This window comes from Anomaloglossus baeobatrachus, unplaced genomic scaffold, assembly GCF_048569485.1.
Source record: "Anomaloglossus baeobatrachus isolate aAnoBae1 unplaced genomic scaffold, aAnoBae1.hap1 Scaffold_4512, whole genome shotgun sequence".
NCBI lineage: Eukaryota > Metazoa > Chordata > Amphibia > Anura > Aromobatidae > Anomaloglossus > Anomaloglossus baeobatrachus.
In genome coordinates this window covers 22,979-33,501 of record NW_027443851.1, presented here as the reverse complement: position 1 = coordinate 33,501, position 10,523 = coordinate 22,979, and the positions used below count along the sequence as shown (strand labels likewise).

The 10,523-nt window shown below is 49.4% G+C and overlaps 1 protein-coding gene across 1 annotated transcript; it reads right to left on the bottom strand.

Annotated features, from left to right (window-relative positions):
• Window positions 1-562: 562 nt before the first annotated feature.
• LOC142280468 (B2 bradykinin receptor-like) lies at window positions 563-2,271 on the bottom strand. Its single transcript, XM_075332733.1, has one exon. The coding sequence runs from the start codon at window positions 2,268-2,270 to the stop codon at window positions 1,170-1,172; it is 1,101 nt and encodes a 366-aa protein (XP_075188848.1). The 5' UTR covers window position 2,271; the 3' UTR covers window positions 563-1,169.
• Between the last annotated feature and the right edge of the window lie 8,252 nt (window positions 2,272-10,523).

The following is a 10,523-nucleotide window of genomic DNA, read 5'->3' as shown; positions in this document are numbered from 1 at the left end:
TTACATTAGAACTTCTAGGATTTTTTTAAAATTAATAAATTGGTGAACAAGGGACTGTGGGGGAGTGTTTATTCAAATAAACTATTTTTTCTTGTGGTTTTTTTTCATTATACTTACCAGGTTAGTAATGGGGAGTATCTGTTAGATGCCTCTCTATTACTAACCTCTGGGCTTTATGGCAGCGGTCAATTCACAGCTGGTATCAACCCCATGAACCAGTGCGCTGATTGCCATCGCACCAGAGCAATCGGGAAGGGCTGGCAAAGCACCAGAATTTTAGCATCTAATGCATGCACTACTTCTGGGGTGGCTGCGGGCTGCTATTTTGAGACTGGGAAGGGCCAAATAACCATGGTCCTTCCCAGCCTGATAATACCAGGCTTGCTGTCCACTTTTCCTGCTTTTTCTGACCACTAGCGATTCGACTGCTGGGACCCTCACTAATCCCAAAAAATGGGGCTTTGAAAACCCCAATGCAAATGGAGTGTCAGTGCGCATAAATGTGCCGCAATACGGTGCTTCATAGGACATCACAGTAATCGCACACAAGGAATCTGTAAAACTCCACGTTTATTATCTAATGAGGTAATGACATCAGGAATTAGATACTGAAGTGCGCAGAAGGCTGCGGATGATGGACATTATATATCCCCCATATACTGTATACATCCCACAGTCCTTTATTACATATACATCAGACACAAATGATACAAATTCTAGATGATCTTTGCTTTAGGGTTCAGTCTACATTAAAGGGGTTTTCTAGGCACTAAAACTGGTATAGAAAACTGCATAGACCCAGAAAGCATCAGGATGAGATTGGCAGAGGATCGGTAAGAAGGAGAAGATCACCACATCCCTTTAAGTTATACAACCTTCCCCTTTAAAAGGAAGCATTATAAATATCACGTGAGTGGTGTGCACCGATTCCACAGATCGTGCTTTCACCATGTAATGGAGCGTCCCAGACGACCTAATAAAAACATAAATAAAATTAACTTTCCCCTAATTGGGACGTACCCGTGTCCTACCCAATAAGGCAGCCCAACTGAAACAGCTGGCAAATGCGAGTGTCAGTTCGGAAGACAAGACGTAGAAATAAATAAGGGCAGCTTATTCCGGACATGTTTAAAAGTCAATCAGCCCCCTCTGGACAGAGCTGACGCGTTTCACTGCTTGATTAGATTTTGTTGCCCCATAGAAATGGAGGTCCGTGCGGTGACCCCCGAGTAGTTCATGGGCACAGACTCCTTTCTGTGGGATGTAATCTTGGTGTCAAGTTGCCGGTAGACCTCCTTCGCCTTTTTCCGAAAATGATTGCCAACCATGACGTAGAGCAGGGGGTTGATGCAACTGTTGCTGTAAGCGATATAGGTAGAAATCTGATTTCCGATCTCAATGGCCACGGATGCGGCACAATTTTCGAAGACCTTGAGCATATCCAACGTGTCAATGAAGGTGAAAATGTGAAAGGGGAGCCAACAGAGGACGAAGACTAAGAGCACGGACAGCACCAGCCATGTGGCCTTCTTCTCATTGTTAATCTCCTTGAATTGCTGCATGACATTGTTCCGGAGGACGCCGATGATCTGGACAGTGCAGAAGGTGATGACGATTAAAGGGATCAAGAAGCCAACCACATTGGTGATGATGTTGGTGGCCACGTTCCAGCTTTCAGAAGGGGGTGCGATGATACAGGACGTGGCATTGAAGGCTGGGACAAAGTCAACCTTTCGGAACACCACCTTTGGCAAGCTTACTGCTACTGCAAAAATCCAAATGATGGCGCAGTTTATTTTGGCACACCCAGGTCTTCTCATCCGACCGACGGACATGGTCTTCACCAGAGCCAGATACCGGTCAAAACTGACCATCATCAGGAAGTAGATGCTGCTGTAAAAGTTGAGTTGAATCAAAGAGTTGACAGCCACACACATGAAACCCCCGAAGGGCCAGGCAAACCTATTCGAGATAAATATTGCCCAGAAGGGTAAGCCGCTGACAAAAATCAGATCGGCAACTGCCATGTTACCCAGGTAGATCTCAGCTACTGTGCAGCGGCTCTTATGAAGGATAAATACCAAGATGACAAATAGGTTCTCTATGAAGCCGAAGATGAAGATGAACCACATGTAGATGGGTTGGTAGGTGAAGACCCATTCAGCATTTTCAGGTAGAAAGCAAGTTTCAAGATCCTCGGTGCGGTTCTTCAAAAACGTTCCCTTGGTGCCGGACAAGACGGTTATCATGTTGCTGCTGTTTAACTCCATGTCGATCCTGTTAAATAGAGGAGCAGAAATTTAGGAAGGTGACAATATTTTCCTGCATTATCTTACCAGGCTCTACCATATCTGCCGACCCTAAGCCCTGAAAATTGAACTTTGCTTCTTCAAGGGTTTGTCTCAGAACATTTATGGCAAATCAATATCTAGTGAATTTATCTCAAAAACGGAGCCACGGCACATGCTGTCCAGAATGCAGAGATGCCCAAAAATCTCATTGTCATTGTTAACCTTCAGGAGCACACCGCTCCCCTGCCACCCTGCTCCCTGAAGGAGGAGTGAGCGCTGTGCTCTTGATGGTTGACACTTTCATCCGGTGATACTTTTGAGCCGGTGGCCTGAACTGTGCACACTGCGGTGCTGGTAGTAGAGGTGGCCTTGCCTCCGCAGCATCTGATGAGCACAGGTGCATCGGTCCAGTGATCTGGCCAGTGCCTCCAAGCTATATATATATCAACTAGCTGTACTACCCGGCTTTGCCTGGGTTAATAACTGCTGTTAACAAAATAGTCTATCTATCTCTGTCACTTTCCCTGTCTGTCTCTTTCCCTGTCTGTCTCTTTCCCTCTGTCTCTTTCCTTGTGTCTGTCTCTTACCCTGTCTGTCTCTTTCCCTGTCTGTTTCCCTGTGTCTGTCTCTGTCTCTTTGTCTGTGTCTATCTCTGTCTCTTAACCTGTCTGTCTCTTTCCCTCTTTTTCCCTGTCTGTCTCTTTCCCTTTCAGTCTGTCTCTTTGTCTGTCTGTCTCTTTGTGTCTGTCTCTTACCCTGTCTATGTCTGTTTCTTACCCTGTCTGTGTCTGCCTCTTTCTCTCTGTGTCTGTCTCTTTCCCTGGCTGCATTGTGACATGCCAACATTCCATATAAGGGCGTGGCTGTGCATTCTTCTGAGGTTCTGGCTGCACTGTGGCTCCCAGCTCGATTCGCTTTAATGCAGGCAGGTTTTTTGGTGAATACCTGTAAAGTGAGGGGTTGAAATGTCCCCTCAAAACATAGCCTATGACGCTCTCAGGGTCCAGAAGTGTGAGTGTGCAAAATTTTGTGGCTGTAGCTGTGACGGTGCAGATGCCAATCCCGGACATACACACACACACACATACATACACACACACACACACATTCAGCTTTATATATTAGATGAGTTTGTAAGTGATGCCCTCCTTGCCTATTGATCTCAGGTAGACTTCTATGGTATCCGGTGAACCTGGCAGTCAGCCCTAAACAGTCAAATTAAAAATCTCCAATTTTGAGAACAAAATTGGACTTTGCATTCTTAATTAAGAAGTTGAGACAATCCCTTTAAACTAGTTTTGGGTTGATGAATGAGATGCCTCTGGAAGGGGCCGGCTCTTCTTAAAGTGATCCTCCATCCTGGTATTCTGTAAGGCTTATTCCAATATTGGGCAACAAGTTTAATTTTCAGCGTCCTATAAAAGTCTAAATTATTCATCAGGACTATAAAGCCGGCGGATGTGATACTAACGAGTTTGTGTTCCGATACGCGGAAATCCAACATGAATTATGCATCATTTTTCCCAGAAAAAAAAGTCAGATTCTCACTAAATACGTCCATGCTGAGAAATCATCAGAAATTTTTTTTTTAATAACTAAAATAGATAAACATCTGCAAAGTGAGAAGCGGACGCCCGTCTGCAGATTTCTGGGTTCCCGTCGGCTCTGATGGTTTTCTAAACTCTTGTCTTAGGCAAACCTGAGGTTGTTTGTGAACATGCAGATTGCAGGGTTGATTTAGGGCTTAAAGGGGATGCTCGTGCCGATAATATACTGATCGGTGGGGGTCTGCCAAGGACTTAAATGTGTTGCCCAGTTTGAGGACTTCAAGGGGTTGCCTAGTGATGATAACTTTCTGATCTTTATGTCCTCAAACTGGGAAACCCCTTTAAGTCCTCAAAATGCGGAACACCTTTAGTCCTTGGTAGACTCTGCCGATCAGGAAGATATGTTCACCAGGCAACCCCTTTAAGTCCTTAGTGGACCCCCTACTGATCAGAAAATTACAGTATCTTCATGAGACAACCCCTTAAAGTCCTCAAAATGGGGAACTTCTTTAGTCTTTGGTGGACCCACACCTTTAAGGGGTTGCCCAGTTTAAAAACATAAAGTGGTTGCCTGGTGAAGATTACCTGATCGGTAGGGGTCCACCAAGGATTTTATGGGGTTGCCTGGTGGAGATAACTTTCCGATTGGTAGGGGTCCACCAAGGATTTAATGGGGTTGTCTGGAGAAGACAACTTCCTATTAGCGGGAGTCAACCAAGGATTAAAGGCGTTTCCCATTTTGAGGACTTATAGATCAGAAAGTTATCTTCAACCGCTAACCCCTTAAAGCCCTCAATCTGGGAATGCCCTTTAAGTTTTCAAACCAGCCAACCAATTTAAATCCTTGGTGGACCCCCTACCGATTAGAAAGTTATCTTCACGAGGCAACCTCTTAAAGTCCTCAAAATCGGAAATGTCTTTAGTCCTTGGTGGACTCACACCTTTAAGGTGTTGCCTGGTGAAGATAGCTTTCTGAATGGTGGAAGTCCAGTTTAAGACGCTCCCCGGTTTGAGGACTTAAAGACACTCCCCGGTTTGAGGACTTAAAGGCGCTCCCCAGTTTGAGGAGTTAAAGGCGCTCGCCAGTTTGAGGACTTAAAGGCGCTCCCCGGTTTGAGGACTTAAAGGCGCTCCCATCCCCTTGAATATTCCTTACACTTTAGATTTATTTTATTAATATCATCCATGCAGTATTTTAGTAAATTAAATCCATCTACAAGCTGCTATTAACGGATCTTCAGTTTTAACCATCTTATTTTAGTACTTTGAGCGCACAGTGCTGAGAGTCTGATTTGCTTCCTGATCCCCCCCTGCCTCATTCTGCCAGGATTGGACCAAAATGATTCTACTAAACTGGATAAGTTCTGGGGTCCGGCATGGGTGTATCTGCACCATGGGAGGTCGGGGGAGGTGGAAGTCGTCCATGGCTATAGTCGTGTGAATGTAGCTGCTTGAACAACCCCAGAGAATGAAACTAACATGTTGGGATCCAGCAGCAGCTGCTTGCTGATGGTTTCCAGCTAAGAGTTTAATTGATATTTCTACATGTAAACATACAAATTCACTTACAGGGAAGATAATAAAATGTAACATCTGAAGCTTTAGGTTGGGGTCACGTCGCCCCCACACTGAATCCAGATACCATATGGTGCGGAGCGCGCCCTATTGGTCAACAGGAAAGAGCGGCGGAGATGTGATGAGCGTCTCCTGGTGTCCCAGTGGGAGGACACATCCTGTGTATCTTGGCTCCTACACTCGCTGCACCTGCATCCCCCCAGGATTAGATCACGGCTTCTGTTTACACTAAGAGATAAACTGTGGTAAGAGGCGAAATGTTTTCCAACATTCTCCAGCTGATGTAGAACTACAACTCCCAGCATCTGTGCTGTCAGAGGAGCCGAGGAACCCTGGACTAGAGAGGACATATATGAAACCTTACCGGCCATATTAACTACAAATATGCTGTTGTCATATGGATCCATCAACAGCAGCTTGTTGACGGTTTCCATTGTTTTTCTTTTAATACTTTTACGTGAAATATTTCCCATTCTTTCCCAACTGATAGTGTTTGATTACTTTGTCGCTCTTAAAGGATAATTCCCAAGTAATGTCATGTGAGGATTGAGGGTCTGTCCGCTGAGACCCCAAAATCTAGACAAAAGGGCTTTGGAATGTGGCGCATGCGCAGCACCGTCCATGGATGGTTTATGGGGCATTTCAGCCCCGGTTCTCGCGGTATGTGGACTTCATTGGGGGCGGCTTCAGGTAACTGCCATGTAATATTCCGCTATAGCGATATAACGTGATTACGACATCTCCGGAGCCTCCTAGTGACGATAGCGGCTGTGCATTCCTGCAATTCCTCACTCTCCCCGGGGATGCCCTCTGTGCCAGAGGTGGATGCCAGCTCTTAAAGGAACCACTAACTCAGGGACAACACATCACAAATTCAATAATAACTTCCGGAACGTTCTGCTGCGGTCGCAGAGGTCACAGTCAGGGTCGTTCTGCACTTGTCACTTGTAACTTACTATGGTCAATGGAGGAGCAACAGAGCAGCCATAAAGGAGGACGATGCGGGCAGAGGCCAGGTGGAGGATACGGGCAGGGGCCGGGCAGGCGGAAGATACGGGCAGGGGCCGGGCGGGCGGAGGATACGGGCAGGGGCCGGGCGAGAGGAGGATACTGGCAGAGGCCCGGCAGGCAGAGGATACGGGCAGAGGCTGGACGAGTGGAGGATGCGGGCAGAGGCCGGGCGGAAGATGCGGGCGAGGTTGGGCGGGCGGAGGGTGCAGGCAGAGGCCGGGCGGGAGGAGGTTGCAGGCAGAGGCCGGGTGGGCGGAGGATGTGTGACGCCCTGGCCTATCAGGTCGTCACAGGGTGTTGTGCAATTTGCCCTTCTGTGCAATATCCACCTCCTTGGTTACGGGTCCCTAACCAATGGTGTTGCCAAAACCAGCTAATCAAAATCCTAGGAACACTCTGCACCACAACCACCAGACACACCAGTGAACGGCCTGAGTGGAATATGGTCGCCCACTTGGGGGGTTGGTAAGGGGAGGTCAGGAGTGTCAGGAGTAGGCAGTGTAGTGTTGGAAGTGAAGTAGAGAGGTCAGGAGCTGGGCTCCTTGGAAGTAACTAGGTAGCAGACGGTGGTCTGGGCCTAGTAGGAGCTGGACCCCGGTCGCAGGGGATCGTAACAAGGGGCACGGTATTGTCAAGGAGGACAGCCGGCGGCCTTGTACCATCACCGGGCTGGGACCAGGGCACGATGGGGTACGTGGACCCTAGGTCAGGGAGTAGCTTCAGGCAACCTGGCAATTTACCCGAGGAGAACGGAGCCTTCAAGATCCGCTCTCCACCCGCTCCAAAATCGGGGTACTAGCGCAACGGAGGGGATAGGACTTTCCACTAAAACGGTCCAGGAAATCCCAAGCATGAACCCTGAGAGCAAGCTCCCTCAGTTAGCCAGCCTGGGGCGCGGGACCTGATTTGTTTCAAGCTATAGGGCCGGGGCCAACTAAGAAGCAGACTAAGTGCCAGGGAAAAGGTCACAGATCATCAGGCAACACCATCGGGGAGGGGACCCAAACGTGCTCCCCTAAGCGGCAGCGGTGTTCAGAACTTTGGTTTACCAAGTTGTCGGTGTCAGCTTCTTGGACTGAGTGAGTACACAAGTGACTCTTACACCTCTCAACGGCACTTCCGAACTCCACCATCGAGTCCCGGGGCATCCCCCCTACCCGTGGAGGGTCGCAACACCTGGCTGCCCCTGTCATCACCCCGGGTACTCCCCAACGGCAGCGGTGGTACTCCAACCTTACCACACACCACCGGTGGCGTCACGAACTGTAGATACACCACCCCCCTGTAAATATCCTCTTCATTTGAGTGGCCGCACGACCCCCGGGTCCGGACACCCCTCGAGCCATCGCGGATCCGGATCCGAGCAGCACGGCTGCTGACGTGGGGGCGGCACAGATGCGGACGGAGGATGCGAGCGGAGGATCCGGGCAGGGGACGGGCGAGCGGAGGATCCGGGCAGGGGACGGGCGAGCGGAGGATCCGGGCAGGGGACGGGCGAGCGGTGGATCCGGGCAGGGGCCGGGCGGGCAGAGGATACGGGCATGGGCCGAGCGGGCGGAGGAGCAGATATATAGGATTTATTCATTTATTTATTTTACTCATTTATATAACGCCATTAATTCCACACGAGGAGAACATACAGACTCCGTGCAGATGTTGTCCTTAGCGGGATATGAAACCAGGACCTCAGTTCTACAAAGTAAGAGTGCTAACCACTGAGCCACCGTACAGGGCTAACCACTGAGTCACCATACAGAGCTAACCACTGAGCCACAATTAATATTAACCACTAAGCCACCATACAAAGCTAACCACTAAGCCACCATTAGCGCTAACCACTGATCCATCATACAGAGCAAAACACTGAGCCACCGTACAGTGCTAACCACTGACATACCTTACAGAGTTAACCAGTGAGACACCTTACAGAGCTAACCACTGAACCATCGTACAGAGCTAACCACTGAGACACCTTACAGAGCTAACCACTGAGCCACCGTACAGAGCTAACCACTGACACACAGTGCAGAGCTAACCACTGAGCCACCGTACAGAGATAACCACTGAGCCACCGTACAGAGCTAACCACTGAGCCACCAACAGAGCTAACCACTGAGATTCCATACAGAGCTAACCACTGAGCTGTCGTACTGAGCTAACCACTGAGCCACAGCATAGAGCTAACCACTGAGCCACCGTACAGAGCTAACCACTGAGACGCCGTACAGAGCTAACCACTGAGCCACCATAAAGAGCTAACCACTGAGCCATGGTATAGACCTAACCACTGAGCCACTGTGCTATTCATAATATAGGCACGAAGGACGAGCTCCTGTATCGGATGGACGTGATCAGGATAGATTGTCAGCCTTTGGGATGCAAATAAACGTTAACAGAAAGCAGAAGTCTTGGCTTTTGTTCAGACATTGAAGCACAATCCAGATGAGCTTTTGATTGTGTAATGTCAGAGATTCTGTAAAGACGGCGTACAAGTGTGTGCTTCAACTCCTCCGTATAGAAGATCTCTGCTTGCTGTCACTTTTTTTTTTCTAGCCGGAGATTAGAGATCGAGCCGGGGCAAATGTAAGGCTGAGAAGCAGCCGTGATTATGGAGGAAGCAGCTGTGATTATGGGGGAAGCAGCTGTGATTATGGGGAAAGCAGCTGTGATTATGGGGGAAGCAGCTGTGATTATGGGGGAAGCAGCTGTGATTATGGGGGAAGCAGCCGTGATTAAGGGGGAAGCAGCCGTGATTATGGGGGAAGCAGCCGTGATTATGGGGGAAGCAGCCGTGATTATGGGGGAAGCAGCCGTGATTATGGGAGAAGCAGCTGTGATTATGGGGGAAGCAGCTGTGATTAAGGGGGAACCAGCTGTGATTATGGGGGAAGCAGCCGAGATTATGGGGGAAGCAGCCGTGATTATGGGGGAAGCAGCCGTGATTATGGGGGAAGCAGCCGTGATTATGGGGGAAGCAGCTGTGATTATGGGGGAAGCAGCTGTGATTAAGGGGGAAGCAGCCGTGATTATGGGGGAAGCAGCCGTGATTATGGGGGAAGCAGCCGTGATTATGGGGGAAGCAGCCGTGATTATGGGGGAAGCAGCCGTGATTATGGGAGAAGCAGCTGTGATTATGGGGGAAGCAGCTGTGATTAAGGGGGAACCAGCTGTGATTATGGGGGAAGCAGCCGAGATTATGGGGGAAGCAGCCGTGATTATGGGGGAAGCAGCCGTGATTATGGGGGAAGCAGCCGTGATTATGGGGGAAGCAGCTGTGATTATGGGGGAAGCAGCTGTGATTAAGGGGGAAGCAGCCGTGATTATGGGGGAAGCAGCCGTGATTATGGGGGAAGCAGCCGTGATTATGGGGGAAGCAGCCGTGATTATGGGAGAAGCAGCTGTGATTATGGGGGAAGCAGCTGTGATTATGGGAGAAGCAGCTGTGATTATGGGGGAAGCAGCTGTGATTAAGGGGGAACCAGCCGTGATTATGGGGGAAGCAGCTGTGATTATGGGGGAAGCAGCTGTGATTAAGGGGGAACCAGCTGTGATTATGGGGGAAGCAGCCGAGATTATGGGGGAAGCAGCCGTGATTATGGGGGAAGCAGCTGTGATTATGGGGGAAGCAGCCGAGATTATGGGGGAAGCAGCCGTGATTATGGGGGAAGCAGCCGTGATTATGGGGGAAGCAGCCGTGATTATGGGGGAAGCAGCCGTGATTATGGAGGAAGCAGCCATGATTATGGGGGAAGCAGCCGTGATTATGGGGGAAGCAGCTATGATTATGGGGGAAGCAGCCGTGATTATGGGGGAAGCAGCTGTGATTATGGGGGAAGCAGCCGTGATTAAGGGGGAAGCAGCTGTGATTATGGGGGAAGCAGCTGTGATTATGGGGGAAGCAGCTGTGATTATGGGGGAAGCAGCCGTGATTATGGGGGAAGCAGCTGTGATTATGGGGGAAGCAGCTGTGATTATGGGGGAAGCAGCCGTGATTATGGGGGAAGCAGCCGTGATTATGGAGGAAGCAGCCATGATTATGGGGGAAGCAGCCGTGATTATGGGGGAAGCAGCTATGATTATGGGGGAAGCAGCCGTGATT